Source organism: Balaenoptera acutorostrata, chromosome 14 (assembly GCF_949987535.1).
Source record: "Balaenoptera acutorostrata chromosome 14, mBalAcu1.1, whole genome shotgun sequence".
NCBI classification, from domain to species: domain Eukaryota; kingdom Metazoa; phylum Chordata; class Mammalia; order Artiodactyla; family Balaenopteridae; genus Balaenoptera; species Balaenoptera acutorostrata.
The window spans coordinates 35,851,451-35,869,073 of NC_080077.1; the positions used below are offsets into that span (position 1 = coordinate 35,851,451).

At 36.7% G+C, this 17,623-nt stretch overlaps 1 protein-coding gene and 1 long non-coding RNA gene across 14 annotated transcripts in view; one reads left to right on the forward strand and one right to left on the reverse strand.

Moving 5' to 3' along the window:
* Positions 1–5,067: 5,067 nt before the first annotated feature.
* ECHDC1 (ethylmalonyl-CoA decarboxylase 1) overlaps positions 5,068–17,623 on the forward strand; it is a 41,751-nt gene continuing 29,195 nt past the window's right edge. For 2 of the 13 annotated variants that reach the window (XM_057527669.1, XM_057527676.1), the window contains exon 1: positions 11,641–11,768. In XM_057527669.1, coding sequence (XP_057383652.1) covers positions 11,678–11,768 — 91 coding nt within the window. In that variant the 5' untranslated portion in view covers positions 11,641–11,677. Of the gene's footprint in view, positions 5,330–11,024; positions 11,048–11,640; positions 11,769–11,789; positions 12,235–15,671; positions 15,763–17,623 lie in introns of those variants that run through there. The other 11 variants (XM_007190809.3, XM_028168681.2, XM_057527670.1 and 8 more) reach the window with 11 other exon arrangements.
* On the reverse strand, positions 5,328–10,405 carry LOC103017697 (uncharacterized). Its single transcript, XR_009005171.1, has 5 exons — positions 10,293–10,405; positions 8,839–8,882; positions 6,403–7,397; positions 6,202–6,280; positions 5,328–6,112 (listed from the first exon to the last, which is right to left on the reverse strand). It is a non-coding gene; the product is annotated as an uncharacterized LOC103017697 (long non-coding RNA).

Sequence of the window (17,623 nt, forward strand, 5' to 3'; positions counted from 1 at the left end):
GTTTGTTGGGAGTGAGAATGACAAGCTAAAAGGCTGGCCAGCAAGTTTGCTAGAGGGAAACAGGGAAAGAGATGCCTAAGAAAATCACTCCTGGCGTCAGAGCAATCTTCATACGCTGGCTTCAGACACTACCCCTAAAATGAGGCCCAAATTTAATTGCATCAAACTGTGGAGCAATTTATGCCCAAGGGCACTATAAAACAATACAGCAGATCAGCCAGCAATTGAAGGAGTCTAACATCTGGGTGTGATCAGGGAAAGAGACAGTCAAAGAAAGCCCTGCTAAAACCACTATCATCCCAGGAGCGTTTGCAGTACTCTCTCAGGAGCAACATCAGAGCCTTCAAACTAAGATAACAGCACCAGTAGCTAAAGAAATAAACAAGTAAACAATGATAAGCACCAAATGGGTGGGGGAGAATCATATGCGGAGTTACTACAATATATTATCTAAAATGTAAAGTTAAAAAAAAAAGGAGACATGCAAGAAATTGGAAAGGGTGACACATACAGAGCTTTATTTTTGTTTGTTATTTTTTAAAGCAGGCAATAGAAACTTTGAGGGGGCCCAGATGTTGACCATAGCAGACTTCAAAGCAGCTATCACAAATATCTTCAAAGAATCAAAGGAAATCATGCTTAAAGAATTAAAGGAAGGTACAATGATAATGCCTCACCAAAGAGAGAATATCAAAAAGGAGAAAGAAATTACAAAAAAGAAACAAATAGAAATTCTAAAATTGAAAATACAATAAGCAAGTAAAGAAAAATCACTACAGGGCTCAACCGTAGAATTGAACTGGCAGAAGAAAAAATTAGCAAATATAAAGAAAGGTTGATAGAGAGTATACAATCCAAAAAAACAGAGAGGACAAAAAGAATGAAGGAAAAATGAACAGAGCCTAAGAGAAACACAAAATATCACTAAGCTCACCAACATACATGTAATAGGATTACCAGAGCAGAGAAAGGAGAGAGAAAGAAGCAAGCAAACAAACAAAACTGCAAAAACTTATTCAAAGAAATCATGAAAATTTCTCATATTTGATAAAAAAACATTAATCTACTCATCCAAGAGGCTCAACAAATTACAAGTAGGAAAAACACAAAGAGAGCTACCCAGAAACATGATAGTTAAATGTTCAAAGACATTTTTGTCTAAAGACATCGTTGTCTAAAGAGAAAAATTTGAAAGCAGCACAATGGAGCTGTAATAAAGACAATGTCAGATAAACAAAAACTGAAAAAAATTCATTGTAAGTGAACCCAACTAAAAAGAAATACTACGAGAACCTCTTCAAGGTGAAAGCAAGTGACCTCAGACAGTAGTTGGAAACCATATGAAAAAAAGAAAAAAGATACTGATAAAATAATTATGTAATGATAAAACATTGAATGTGTATTGCTTCTCCTTCCTTCTCTTAGTTGATTTAAAAAGCAATTATGTAAAACAGCATGTATATAAGTAGGTCTATAACATATAGAAATGTAATATATTTGCCAATAATAGCACAGAGGAGATTGGTGGGAGCAAAGCTGTATTGGAATAAGGCTATGACACTAGATGGTAACTCAAATCTTAAAGAGAACCATAAATGATAAATAAGGTTAATATAATAAATGCTATAAATATACATTTGCTCTTTTCTTCTCTCAGTTATTTTTAGAAGATATACAACTATATAAATGAACACTTATAACAATGTACTGTGTGGTTTGTAACATTTAGAAATGCAGTATGTATAATAATAATGGAACCAAAAGGCAGAAAAAAGAACTATATAGGAGTAACATTTCTATATGTTACTGGAATTAAGTTAGTATAAATCTGAAGTAGACTCTGATAAGGTAAGATGTATATGGCAAACCCCAGAACAACCACTAAGAATATAACCCCCAAATAATGAAAAACTGTAAAAGGAAAAAAAATGTAACAAGAGAAAACAATCATTAATGCAAAACTAAGAAGTGAAGGAAAAATAAAGGAAAGAAAGAAATGAGAGAAAACAAAAGGTAAAATGGCAGGTGTAAATCAACTATATTAATAACAACATTAAATGTGACTGAATTAAACAATCCAATAAAAAGGCAGAGATTGTGACGCTGGTTAAAAAAACAGACAAGAACCAAGTATATGTTGCGAGAGTAGACAAATTTAGATTTATAGATACAAATAGGTTGAAGGTAATAAGATGGAAAAATATATATCATGTAAATAGTAACAATAAGAAAGCTGGAATGTGTATGCTGGTGTAAAGCAAATTGGACTTTTAAAAAATGTTACAAGAGACAAAGAGGGACTTTAAAAATGATAACAGTGTCAACTTTAGGAAGATAAAACATTCATAACCACATGTTTACCTAAAGTTAGAACCACAAAATACAGGAAAAATTTACAAAATTGAAGGGAGAAACAGACTTAGACAAACACAATTCAACAGTAATAGCTGAAGGTGTCATTATCCCACTTCTTTCCCCCTCCCAGCTACATGGAAGTATAATTGACAAATAAAATTGTATATACTTAATGTATACAATGTGATGCTTTAATATATGTATACATTGTGATATGATTACCACAATCAAGCTAATTAATATATCCATCACTTCACAGTTACCGTGTGTGTGTGTGTGTGTGTGTGTGTGGGTGGTGAGAACACTTAAGATCTACTCTCTTAGCAAATTTCAAGTATACAATACAGCATTACTAGCCATAGTCATCATGCTATACACTAGATCTCCAGGATTTATTCATCCTATGTAATTTAAATTTTGTACCTTTTGACCAATATCTCCTCATTTTCCCCATCCCCCAGCCCCTTGTAACCACCTTTCTAGTCTCAGTTTCTATGACTTTGGCTTTTTTTCTATGACTTTGGCTTTTTTAGATTTCACAAATAAGTGATATCATACAGTATCTTTCTCTGACTTATTTCACTTACTGTAATGCCCTCAAGATCCATTCACATTGTAGCAAATGGCAGGACTTCCCTTCTTTCTTATGGCTTAATAATATTCCTTTATATATACATATATATACATATGGCCATCAGATATAGATATTGCTATAGATGGAATATATCAATTTATATTTTTAGAATATGCTCAAATATTAGCAGTTATCTCTGTGGATGGGACTAGGGAAGGTTTTTGTTGTTTTTTAAAATTTTCATATGTGCACAGTAACATTATATTCCTAAACAGAAAAAACTTATTTTTTTCTAATGCCAACAGAGAATTACACTCTTTTAAAAATAGATGGGAGGGAATATCTCTTACTATCTAGGAAGTGAGGAAGTGTCGGAAAGAGAGAGAGGGAGAGGGGAAAGGCATGGAAGAGACAGAGGAGAGAAGAAAATCGCAAAGTAACACAAGTTATAGTCACTTGATGCTTTTCATATTTGATAAAAATATCTACTTTTATCTCTCAATTGGGTTTTTCTTGGACATCCAAACTCTTTAGAAAGGGATGAATGGTGACCTATCCAGATATAAAGTTGGATCATAATACTTTTTAAGGTCCCAAAAGTCTTTTGGAATTGTTATAAAAATGCAGAAAAAAAGTAATTAAGTGTGACACAGAAAAAAATTTTATGTGCCTCAAGACTGAAAGCTATTTTGAGCCAATCTCGCAGAAGAGAAGTCTTGAAAAGTCTTGAAAAGTCTTGACTGTAGAACATGAGATGGAGTAAAAGGAAGAAACGCAGTTTAACAGTAAGTCAAGTGAAGGAGGGGAAGAATAACTGGATATATATTTTATGAAAACTCAAATGATTAAAGAAATGGCCATCCAATATTTGCAGATTGAGCCAGCAGTTAAAGGTAGACTAGGCACTGACATGCTAATATTACAGCACATTAACTTTTTAGTTTGTGGTTCGGCACAACGGTTATTGTAGTAAACGGCATTTTTACACTAAGTTGTATGTAAATGTACACTGAAATGCTATTCATACAGATGGGCAACCAGAACACTACTGGGAAACAAAAAAAATGTGAAAGACTAGGTCTTGGAATAGAAAACTTTTTCTACAGGATATGGGAAGCAAGTATCAGATATCCTGGTCTCAGCCCTCCCAGCTCCCACCTTCCTGTCCTCCCAGGACACTTAAATAAATAAATACTTTTTGTGGTTTAGCCCCAAAGTAGATTCCAATTTATCAAGGCTAATTACAAATGTACACGTGTGTGTGTGTGTAGGGGGTGTGAGGGAATTTCAACATGAAATTCAAGTAAATATCAATAGAATTCGTTATTTAGGCCCACTGCCTACCACCACTGACACGTCATTGCAGATTCCCATTTACTCTAACTATATGCCCATAGCTGTGGGTGAAGAGGCACTTCTGTGGGTGAAGTGCGATTACAGAAAAGAAATACTGGTCTATCAGCGTATTAGTCACAGTACTGAAATGCATAACTGTCATCTTCTGTGCTACCTTCCATGAATCTTCACTAGTTGCCAAACTTGTTCCCCTTCCTCCAAACTCCTGAGCACCTTTTCAGCTACCTTCCAAAGCACTTCGGATTGGCAAATAATTTTAAGCTTGTTGAGCGTTACAATGACGCTATTACACGCGGTGCATATGCTTTTTGGCAAAAACAAAAAACACAAAAATGCCTCTCTCCACTCAATAACACAGATGACACGTGTAAGAAGGCACAGCCTAGATAACTTCCTCTACCCTCCCCTTTCGAAATTCTCCTAAACTGGCTTCCTTCTCCTTCACTCTTTTCCACGTCTACACAGGAGCCTAAAACAGCGCAGGATTTCGGGGCTTCCGGGCACCAGCCCCGGCCCTGCGTCGCGAAGCTCGGCGGATAGGAACCCGCTTTCAGGGCTCGCTCACGACACGAGGGGGGGAACCCGGGCAACAACGGGGTGCTACGCGGCGCCGGCGGCGGGGCTTCTGGGTCTGGGGTGCCCGCCCTGGCACAGGGGCGTCGAGAAAAACACCCGACGCGCAAGACAAGTAACGGACCGCGGAGGAGCGGAGTATAGCGGAAGCGGGGTCGGGGGCGGGGTCGGGGGCGGGGAAACGGAAGAGGATCCGGGCGGAGCGGAAGGGGGGCGCGGCGGGGCGGAAGGGGAAGTTGGCCCCCGTGGGAGCTGCGGAACCTTGTGGCCGTAGGGGCTTCACTTTAAGTACCGTCTAGGAGAGGACCCTAGCTGTCGCTGCGTAACGGACTTTAGTGCTTCTCCACAGGAATTCCAGACGGCGACCCGCGGGGGTTCGGCGGTGCGGTCCGTGTGAAGCCGCCCCGCAGGCCCGCTCTCCTCTGCTGGGCGTGGGGACGCCGCGCACAGCGACGCAGAGCCCTTTGCCAGGTGAGGGGAGGGTGATGGGAAAAGATGAGTCGAACTTTCCTGGGAGAGTGGAGAAACAGCTGACATAAACGTTTTCAAAAGAATAGGGAGGCATGATTTCAGTGCACTAATTTAAATGCTGAATATTTTCCAGGCCCTCTTCTCAGCAGTGTTAAAAAAAACGACTAAAGAAATTAATTTAGGTGATACAGTTTAAGTTCACACTGACATGAAGTGGGCAGTCTCCTTTTGGAGACATGCAAAATAAGGTGGAAGGCATGAAGCTTTTAAGATAAAAACAAAACAGCCAGTTATTTTACCAGCAAAATGGGCTTATTTGGGAATAGCAGAGGAATTGCAATTCGAGACAAGCGAACTGTAGGAAAAGTCATAGATAGGTTCAGCAAACAAAGGAGAGGCCCATTCTGTTACAGAGAAAAAGGAGGAAGTTGGGAGGGGTTGTTTTGAAGAAAGTTCCCTGGTAGAAAGTGAGAGTTTAGGTGGTGATGGTTCCTCCTAGGCTGAGTTGCTCGGTGAACAGGAAATCTTCCCTCCTAGTAGGTCTGTGAATGATGCTTTCCTGTTGGAGTATGTAATTAACGGGAGTAGTTGATGCTTCCTGTGGTAGTGTGTGAGGGTTCCCCCTTCTGGACTCCCAACTATTTTAAATGAGGTTTCCTCTATTCAGTTTGACATTTTCTGCTTTTCTCTGAAAGCATCGCTGATCAAAAGTCAGGTTTTCCATCTTCAGTGGCCTTTGTCCCTTGGTGCCAGGAAGGACTTTTCCTGGGTGTTGTGTCCCACCTTGAAGGGAAAGTGCACAGATTGGAAACCAACTGAGGTCATGTTCAAGTAACAAGGAGGAGTAGGAGGGAGAAATCTCAGGCACTTACCATATAAAGTCTGTATCTTCTTAAGGTCATAAGCGTTGGAGACCATTCTGATCATCTTGAAATGTTGAGCCAGCATTACCTGTTGGACACATAAGTTTTACAAAGGTGTGACAGGCAACAAAATACAGAAATTAAAACAGTTATGCAAACCGGAATTAAAAGTAACATAACTCCGAATTTTATGATGGTCTAAACTAGGACCTTAGGCCTGAGGGTAGCCAACTGAACAAATCACAGAGGGTCAGGTGAGACTTGTTGCAGTCAGTGCTCTTCCTCCTCGATTCTTCCATGCAATTGAGTTTCTGCTGCTCTAATCATGTTTTCTTTGGCACTTACTTGGACCTGAGGGAAAAAAGGCCCTTCCTACAGAGGCAGACGTGGAGTCATGTATGCCTTCTGGAAGTTCCCACTCAAGGTGGCCATGAAGGTTTAGTAAAATGGATCAATGGGAGGCTTCTGTTTTGTATTGAAGAGAAAATAGAACAGTGAATACAGCAACAGCACAAACTGAAAGAATTAACTGAGCATGTTGGGAAGACAGGGCAGGAATAAGTATGGCGCAATAGCTGACGAGCTCTTTGCAAAAACAGCAGAACTTCAAAGACATATTAAAATAGTATTGTTACCCCAAAAGAGCTGTTTAGAACCAAATGTGTTATCCAGTAAGACAGCCTGTAAGGTTGCAAATTCAAAGACCATGAATCTAGGTAAAAAATCCCGAAACAGTTAATAGTCCAGATGAAAGAAAGACTTCAGTGAATTCTGAACCTTCTAACTCTTAAAAAAAAAAACAAAAAGCAGGTGAAAAGGCTAATTTGTTATGGGGTCATGATGAGGTAGTTTCTGAAAGGCCATAATCAAAAGAAGAGGATTTGGGAAATAACAAACAAGGGCATTGTCTTTCTGTGAAAGAGAGAGAGAGTAAAAAAAAAAGCAACAGTGAGAAAAAGGGTATACAGGCCTGGTCAGGTCATCTTTGGAAAGCTGTATGCCTCAGTTGTCAGCTGCTTCTCTTCCTAGTCATTTCAATTTGGAGGTTTCCAGTGTTTGTATAGGACCACATGTCAGGTGCGGTCTTCTCTAGCTGTGAGATGTGTACTCAGGGTTCGAGTCCCTGAAGTTTGGCTGCCTTCTAGGTAGTGAGGAGGCCATGGTATAGTCCCTTCCAAGAGGATTCAAGGCAGTCTTTGTTCTTACTGATTTCAAATCAGAAAAGTGGAAGAAAATTGAAAACATTAGTCTGGAGAGGAGTAGCCAGACGTTATTGGAGACTAGAAGAATTTAGGATCCACTCCAGTGTGCAGGTATATAACAAAACCTTGAAGATAATTGATAGGACTAGAACTTAATAGCTACGTAAGTGCAAACATGATTTTTCTCTCTCTGATTGTCCTCACTTTTATCAAAGATAATCATAGTAAAACTAATTTGTTGGTATTAAACTTTGTTTGATTGTTTACCTAAATGCAGCAAGAATAATGATTGACCATATAAGCTCTTTTTCAAAATTGTTTTGCTGGAATCTTGTAAGCAAGGTACCAGGCTGATTTATTTATTATTTTTGAGAAGTTCCTTAAAGCTGTCTGGTCATATCTGTCTATGTACATCTTTCTTGAATATGATAATCCAGCCAAAGCCTTGGTAATATAGCCAATATTTCCAGTTGTGTCTTGTTATGAGGAGAACAGATTCTCATTGAATTTATGCAAGTACACATACTGTCATGAAAAACATACTTAAGTTTTTGAATTCTGGAGGGATCAGGATGGGAGAAAAAAAAATAAATGTTTTAACTTTTGTTAGAAAGATACATTTTCTTAAAGAAGAGGAAGAAAAGGGTCCTTTAAATCTAGTTCTGTGTAATATCTTACAGTTATCTAACACCTGCATTCTAGAGTATTTGTCAGGATCTTTTCTACGATTAAAGGTACTAGAAGTGATATTTGCAAAAGCACCAGAGTAAAACAACAACTGTCTATAAATGACAAAAGACTTAAAAATAGTAATGATTAAAGATGTGATGAAGGTTCATTATAATGTAGTTGACAAGTCAATTTGGTTATTTCTGTGACTACATCTTTAAAATCATGGCTGATAACATTATGCCAGGACACATCAGAATCATAGGAATTTTCATACAATCTCTAGAACATTTAATAACATTCACGTGTACAACATAACCTAAGAAAGTTTATCATCATTTATTTGACAAAGCTTCCCATATAATTTGACATATCAGATAAACCTGATTAACATCTCCCTTTTTATAAGAAGAGAGAACAAGTTCTTTGAGAAGTCCCAGGGGCCGTCTGGAGATTCCCAAAGTTATTTTCAGGTCAAAACGACTTAATTTAGATTTTGATTTTTGGGAAGTGTTTCAAAAAATATCAAAAGGTTTTGGACATTTGACCAAATAAGATTACCGAAGATTACAAAACACTAAGTATCTATTTAATCAAAATGACAAAAAGATTTCAAAAGACAAATAGAGAAGGTTACATAGCTGCAAAACGAAACAAAAAACCAAACCAAACCCTTGGCTCTTCTTTATAAAAAAGACAGCTTTTTTATAAAAGCACAGGAAATAATTTTGATAAAACACAAAACAATAAGGAAAAACCTTTCACAATCTCTTACCAGGAGCAGACCAATAGCCCAAGCAAACTTTGTCCTTTTAGCAGCTGAAAGAAAATTAAATTCCAGTTTTACATAAGTACAGTATTGATATTAAAGCTTACTTTAAAAGCCCTTATAGCAAGTATATTTAATCTTATCCTACTTTATTGCATATAAAATTTCTTTCAAAAGATTCTTGTTTCACAAACCCTTCTACAGTTTTCTTTTTACATTCAGATTTTGTCTTATCCTTTCCTTTTTATTCTGGCAACTATTTTACTTGAGGACAAAACTACTTCCTTTGCATACAACGATGTTTTCCTTATCATTTCTAGTAGCTTTATTCATATTTATTAATCAGAATACATAACCCTTAGAATCTTTGATTTCTAGTGGAAACTAAGAAATAAGCAATTTTAGACTAGCAAATTTATAAATGTATTTTCTAGTTTCCAAAGGCATATGCCATTTTAAATAGTACAGTCTTTCAGTGTGACACAAGACATGGTTACTAAAAGACAAAAATTCATAAAGGCATATGCCCTTTTAAATAGTACAGTCTTTCAGTGTGACACAAGACATGGTTACTAAAAGACAAAAATTCATAAAGGCATATGCCCTTTTAAATTGTACAGTCTTTCAGTGTGACACAAGACATGGTTACTAAAAGACAAAAATTTATCTTTGGTTTCTCTAAAATAGAAAGCCAAAAGTCAATAGATCTGTGTTCAGTAATTAATGTTTTAGTGATTTATCATGTTTGGAGAATGATCCAGGCACTCAATAAAGATTTGAGAATGCTATTGTTTTCTTAAGGACATATCATAAAACATAATTGTTGTACCTAAAAACTCTTACCCATTTTCATCTATCTGAATTATTTGTTCCCAACATTTCTGTTTAAATTACTCTCAAAAATGAGACATTAGACAAAGTCAGCCATCAACTCAAGCAAATTTTTTTTCTAACACACTTGCAACAGAGATAACATGAATTTATTTGACTAGTAAACCGAAGTAGAATAAAAGTGTTATATTTAATACTGATAACTCTAAAGACATGCCTGTTTCAACTAGACTAACAAATTTAAACTAGCTTTAATGCCAGATATTTTCCCAGATCACATGAACCACAAAAGCATCTGTTTGAGTTTCTCTTATATTTCTGATAATTTAATTTATATAAGTACTTAATTTTTTTAGGCCAGTTAAATAGAACTGTTTTTATAAATTAATTTTGGCAATAACATCTGGAGGTATAAAAACACATATCTATGACATACATACATGGATGCACATAACATACAGACAGACACAGAGATCTTATAGCCTGGTACAAAACTCAAAGAGAATATTTGGATCCAAATTGTATTTCTGGCAGATGGACTAAGTTAACCTGTTTAGTTGCATACTGTAAGGATCCTCTTAGAGCTGTCTTTTCGGAGTCCTCTTGTCTTTTTAGAAATTTCTGCATACCTGTTAAAGAATGCATTCCATTGTCCTTGAGATCAGATGTCCTAAATATTGAACCTGGGTTTGAGCAAACCGCAATTTTTCTTTGGAGACATTACATCCCCTTAAGGCCAAACATTTTAACAGGTGGATGCTGTCTTTCTGTGAAGAAATTTGAGAAGGAGGGGGGCAGAGAAACAGATTATCTACATAGTGTAACAAAGTAGAGAATAGAAGAGTTTATCGAAAAATTTGATCGCAGTAGGAATGGATGTCAGTAGCTTGTAGGGGTTAGGAACAATAGGGTACTGAGAGATAACAGTGTTATTTATTGTTCAGAGGTTCTGGACAAAGCTCCATCCCTGGCCTCGGGTTTTCTTACAAGTAAAATAGGGGTATTACAAGGAATGAGTTTATTGCTTTGAATGCTTATTTATCTACTGTGAAACTCTAGAATTATTATTTCCTTTTTGGAGAGAAAAATCCCAGCATGATACTTTTCTAAAAAGTCTTGGCCTAATAAATGAATAGGGGGCAGAGGAAGTTAAGGAGGGAAGAGTGGGTATCTCTCAAAAAAGGCCTAAAAAAAAGCCTATTAAAAAAAAAAAAAAAAAAGGCCTATTGCAGAGACTCCCACTATCTGAACCGTGTTAGTACCCGTCTTGGAGAAGGGAAGGAGGAAGCTGGCAGTGGAGGCAGGGCCTGAGACAAAATTGGAGGAGGGGAAAGAGAGACCTCAGAAGACACGTCTTTCTTTCTTCGTTTGAAATGTGCATGAGGTAGGACTGCAATTTTTAAATATAATACTGTCCAGAGTCCCTGAAAGGGGAGTGGGGGGGAACTCCAACATGTAGATTACTGGGATCCCATTTCTCAGGGTTTTTTCCTAGAGCAAAAGAAAAATTCCTAAACAGTCTGCAGGTCAAATACCAGCACAGTTCCAATAGGAACAGCCCGATTCCAAAGGAGTTGGGTCAAATGCTAAGTGAGTGAGTGCTCACAGGAAGGATAAAGCCTTTATACAGAAAGTTATCTAATGGAAGTTGTCTAAGTTTTGGTTTGCTGATGTGGCACCCTTGGCAGGAACAGCTCCATTTTGGGCCTAGAAATTGATTTCAACAGTAGGTAATGTTCCCTGGGAACTCTGTAATTGTCCTTCTCACTACCTGTATTAAATTATCTTGCTTAAGTAAAATTTGCATCCTTCGTTTCATGCAGCCAACTTTTCAACAACAACAAAAATGACTAACTCTTTTTTGGTAAATGTTCTTTCATTCTAGAATTCTTTTGAGACTCATTAATCCTTTTAATGCTACACACACTTAATTGCGAAATCTGCTGGGGGAGGGAGGAGCATGGTAATAAAACAGAGGATCTTTTCTTGATATTTTATTGGTCTGATCTGAAAGATGAGCAGATCTCAGTTAGTTGGGGCCCAGGCAGTGATCAGCATTCCAAGAAGAGAGACCAGCTTGCAAGGAAGAATGGAACCGAAACAGGGTGAGAATAATAAACAGGGTGGGAATAATAAACAGGGTAGGTAGAGTTGGGTTGTGGACAGATTCTTAAGCCTTGTATGGCATTATGGATTCTCAAGCATTGTGTGCCAAATTATTACTGGTGAATATTATTTGTCAAGTACTGTACTAGGCACTGCAAATACCCTCTTGCAGCTAAATCTAGTGGGAAGATTCGGTGAAAGAAGTAATTACAGGAAAGCGTGAGTGAGGGTTAATAAAGGATATAAATATTGTGAGAACAGATAGTAAAAGTATTTTGTATAGTTTAGAGTATTAAAGGAGATGACTTGGAGTTACTCTGAGGAAGAAAAAGTATAATGGGTGGGGGAAGCACATGTTCAGAGGCTTGGAATGAAGAGAACACCTGAAGGATTCGAAAAACTGAAAGAGGTTCATTTCGGCTGAGAGGAAGAAGGGTATGTGTGGCACGTAATGACACTTGAAAGGTAGGTTAATAAATGACAGCCTAAAACCAAAGTAAAATACGAAAAACAGGTCATATACTGACAGTCTAAAGTAGAATAGTTTTGATTTTTTGTTGTTTACTCCCTGCGTTAAGCTAATTGTTTTTTATTAAGTATGCATTTGTGTTTATTGTCTAGATTTAGCAGTTTCAGCACTTGGTAAAACGGGTTATGACTTCTAAGAGAACAGCTAGCTTAGATCCTGTGCAGGGAGGGGAGCTATTTGATCACCTTTGAAGAACTTTAAAACAAAAATGGAGAAAGTGAAACCTTTGATCTCAGATGTACACAGGGCTCTCTTCTCTTTCCCTTTTGCCATGGTATGGTTGTGAGCTTGTTCAGATCGGCTGAATCTGCTTGTGGTAGGACAGCAAAGCATCCTGCAGGATGAGTTTTAAACATACTTTTTGTCCTGAAGAAAATTTATAAAATCAAAAATGCCTCCAAACCTTTTCATTGCCTCTGATCCTGGAACAAATCCAAAATGCTGATTGCTTAACTACATGCTTACAAAAGACCAGAACCTCAGCCCTTGTTTGTTCACTTATACTTTCAGATAATATGGTAGTTTAATAGTGGTTTACACCTTGTCATCTTCTAAGTACTGAACTATTGTCTAATTTAATCTCTGAGTTTAGAATTGGGATGAAAGTATCCATAATAGGCTATTTCAAATGTCAAGAATCGGATCCCTAAACTTGAGGTCAGCAAATCTAATAGGCTTAAGCAGTGCCCTTGAGTTTCTCTGGTACTAGTGTGTGGCACAGACAAGGGGATATGAGGGGAGGAGAGAAAAGAAGGGAGAGTTAGTGGAAGGGGGACAAGAGTGGGGGGGAAAAGAAAAAAAAAATGGAATCAATAGAGAAAAAGGATAATGAGGTTTTTATTATAAGGTTTCCATGGAAAAATCAGCATATCAAAGTTGTCCAGTGAGGCAAAAATATTAGTAACATGAATATTTAAATTTGTAATGATTTAAGTATGAGATACAGATCTGATGATGTCTATACTAATTGCCCTTGTTTTGGTTATTGGAGGTGGGGAAGTGTATGAAGACAGAACAGACTCCTTACAATGAGAGAAGATAATGTTGTTTATTGATTCTATTATCCCTTCATAATAATTAAAAATGCTAATGATTTTATAAGCCTTACCCCTTCTTATTTTCTAGTTTAACTTCTTATTCTTTTCCCTAAACAGAATACTATGGAAAACATAGGCAAATTTATTTATTTTTTTAAATAGCCATTTAAGTTCTCATCAAGTTTCTTTGGCACAATTCTTTTATACTGAAGTCATGGTCAATGTGGAAAAGACCTCTGCCCCAACTGAATTTTCCATTGAGTGGTCTCTTCTATATATGACTTATCCCCAAGGGCAAAACATGCATAGAGCATATTCTAGGCAAAAGCAAGCTTGGTCATATTGTGTTTGGCTCTGACTCTCTATGTAGACCTCTCAGTTTTGTGAACTGATCTGGCAGGTGACCTTGAGAGCTTATTTTTCTTAGACTAGAAGCAGGCCTAAGGAACCCTGAGCCCTACTGCCTTTAACCTTCTTCAAATGCCTTCCGAAGATAAAGGCAGCCCCTGCTTCCATGTACCACACAAGCTGAAAAAGAAAGAGAGGACAGAGAGAGAGAGAACCCAGTAGAGAGGAAAAGGAGGAAAGGAGGGAGATCAGAACAAAGAAATCCAAAGTGGCAGCAGTGCCAGTGGAAACAGTTCCACTCTGTTGCCTTCTGCAGAAAGCTATAGTACTTTGAATGTTGTTGGCTCAAAACCGATAGTATCTTCCTTTGAAGGAGGAGTGGGGAAAGTAGGGCAAAATAGGTCAAGTCATGGGTTCCCCATTTAAATTTGCCACGAACAGTTACTAGGTCTTTTTAAAAATTAATTAATTAATTAATTATTATTTATTTTGGTTGCGCCGGGTCTTAGTTGTGGCATGGTCTTAACCTCAGTACTCACTGGGTAAATTGCCTCTTGTTCCTAGAAAGTTAGAGAATGTAACAGGCTAGTCCTAACCCTTGTGAGGGAAATCTGGTTATATAGTTAAAGTATGAGGAATACTACTAACCAGACCCTTGTAAAATATGTATTACCAACTACAGACATTATAAATAGGTAGAGAGATGGATGTCTTGTTATCTATTACTTATCATCATTTCTTAAAAAGTGTTAGTATTTTCATTAATGATCCAATAGAGATTGTATTGTATGCAAACCCAATTTGTAAACATGAAAAGAAAAAAAAAATCAGACCCAAAGCACTTGTCTTTTTTGTGAAAAGGAGCAGGGGCTCCTAAGCTAGGACTGACGGCGGAGTGGTGGTCCTGGATCAAACTGACCAGGGGCCGGTGAAAAGGAGATCTCCTCCTCTGGCTGACTGTAATACCCTTGAGCACTTGGAGCTACATATCCTGGACTTGCATTTCCTAGAATCCCAACGATGAAATAAACTTTTTCTATCTGGCAAATTGAGATCTTTTATTTAGTTTGGGAAATGATCGTTAGGTACAGTAATCCCTGTATGGTAATAACCACATTAGGTATCATTTAGTACCGCTAATATTAAATGTAAAGCTCTGTATGCTAAAGCCATGAATAAGATGTGGTCCCTACCCATAAGAGTTTTTGAATTTACTGGAGGCAGGAGCTTCATCTCTAATTCTTTCTTACCTGGTTTCTGGTTGTACATCAATTTTTAAGAAATATCATTACCTTTAATAAGGACACTTGCTTAGTTGTCAGACCTGCCAGAACCTTCAGACACCTATGTGACCACCAATGGCAAAATTTGTGTTCTTTATTAAATATCTTCTATGCAAAAAACAGAGTACTTAGAAAACTAGTTTTGAAATTGGCAGTTTAGAAGGTTGGGAGAGATTACTGACAAATGTAGAGACCATCCCCTCCAAATTTGGAATGATATCCTTCAGTTAAAAAAATGTTTAGTGAGAAATGTAGCATACATGCATATAGTGAAAAGAGCATAGAAGAGTTTAAAGAACAGCAACAACAAAAATAAATACCTGTGTATCCATTACTTAGGTTAAGAACTACAACACATTCATTCTGAAACCTAACTTTTTCAAAAGTATGTTAGGTTAGCTTTCTTCATTCCTCATGTCTACATTTATTTTCATTCTGGCTAACTGTAATACAACCTGATTTCAAAGTAAGTAAATGAAAGCAATCTTTTATAGAAGTAATACATGAATAGTAGTGTCGCACAGTTTCATAACCTCATAAATGTTTTGATTTCATCAGATAGCCTTTATGTAAAGTATGTTCTTGTCTATTCGAAAGACTTGTGATTCTAGGCAGCTATTTAGTTACCTAAAATAGTGTCTCAAGTTTTAAAGGTTTTTATAAATTAATAATTTGTTTTTAAAAATTGCATGTATTTATTTGGAGAAAAAGCAGAGTGAGAACTTCGAGAGCTTTCCTGTTGTTTCGGAATTTGACAGTAAGCAGGTCACTCTCTAGAGGAAAGCTTCACATAAAGGTAAGCTTTCATTACTTGTAAAATGGAAATGTGGGCCCTATTTTCTGTTTGTTTGTTTTCTAGATTTGTTTTGGGAGGGTAGTGGGACTATATAATTTTCATTCTAATAGATTAGTGCTAACGTAATCAGGTGACGAACTGATACTCTGGAAATACGTAAGATGAGAGTATTTTGAAAGTAGTGCCCTCTGCCAATATTTTGGCCACAAGACACTGCAAAAAAAGAGCTGATCTGAGTTTACTTCTTTCTTTGGTTACTCCCCAGCAGAACTAGGATGTTGCTTGATTTTTGTTCTACTTCTGCTTAGAATGTTAAAACTTGGAAAGAATGAAGGGAAATAAAGTATAATCCTATGCACTGATTTAATGTCTTTGGATCCATTTCTGCCTATAGAAAATTCTTAGACATCATGATAAAAGTTTATTGGTGAAGAGAAAAAAATCCTTTTATGAAGTTAAGGCTATATTTTAAATTTGATGCAGGTCTCTAATAGAGCTTAATAAAAGGAGGGATTTTGTTCTGTTTTCAACTAGAGAGTTGAATATTATTGCTGAGTGTGTATGTATTTTGTACATACATACAAAAAAAAGTAAAAATACTTTTTTTTTTTCTCTCTGAAATAGCTAGTTAGCAAAGGGGAGATCACTAAATAGGAATTCAATAAATACCAATTGAATTGTTACCAATTATATCTTACCAAATGCTCTTATCATATGCATGTATGTTTATATACTGGGATCCCAGTCCTTTGAACTTCTTGGCTATAAAAACCTATATACACATGGTGTAATTTACATAATGGCTTTTATGCAAAGAAACTGTTCAACCATTTTTTATTCTTAGAATGAAGCTATTATCTACTTTAAATAATCCAAGAAAGAATACTGTCCTGTTTTAAAAGATTTATCTTAATTGCTAATCTAGTTATTATGTATGTTTCTTGCCATTTGTCTTTTAAAAAGCGAGGAAGCCTTCCAGACTCATTTTGAATGACATATTTTGACGTATTTGCTTATTTTTCCCACAGACTTTGATCACTGAACTTGAATCTAGGGATAATGAAAGGGGAGATGACAAAGAAAGAACAGTGGTTGGGGATGAGAGGGCTTTTTTGCACATTGCTGGAGTTGTGAGCATACATATAAATATACATATATATCTTGTCATGAGAATATAAGTTTTGCTAATTTAATTTATTTCTAGCCCCATTGCTTGTCATTTCTCAATAACTCCTGAAATTTTTAGTGTAGATTTCCTCTGCTAGCTAAGAGAATCTTGAGAGAACTTGATACTTACATTTAGTTGATAATTTAGGAAGCCTCCAAAATCCTTGTGTTTTTTCATAACTATTTCATACTTTTTAATTAGTAAAAACATTGTATTTCCCCCCCATCCTTTTCATTTCCCATAGACCTAAATTTTCCCACCTTTATCACTTTATTTCCCCTTCAGGTTCATTTTTTAGGTTCATGCTCAAGTCCTGAGAAGGACTAATTTTAAACCTTTTCAATTTCTTTGAAAATGTATATGAAGATTTGTACTTCTAGGGGCATACAGTAGAAAGATAGCTCTGATTTTAAGGTGTAGTATACAACTAATTGGTGACCACTGTATTCATCCAGGTACATAGGTTTGAACTATGTTAGTCATAGAAGAAGTAAAGGATGGGAAAAATAAAAAAGGTTGCATATGAGAAATGAAGGTGGGGAAGGAGATTGGGTTTTTTGCTGTGGCTTTCTGGGTTGAGGATACTATGGATAGTTAAGGGAAGGAATAAAGTAGTTACAGGTTTTAAAAGTGTGAGTTCAGGTTTAAACAGTGATTTTGAGAAACCTGTGGTACATCTAGAGGTGAGGAGTA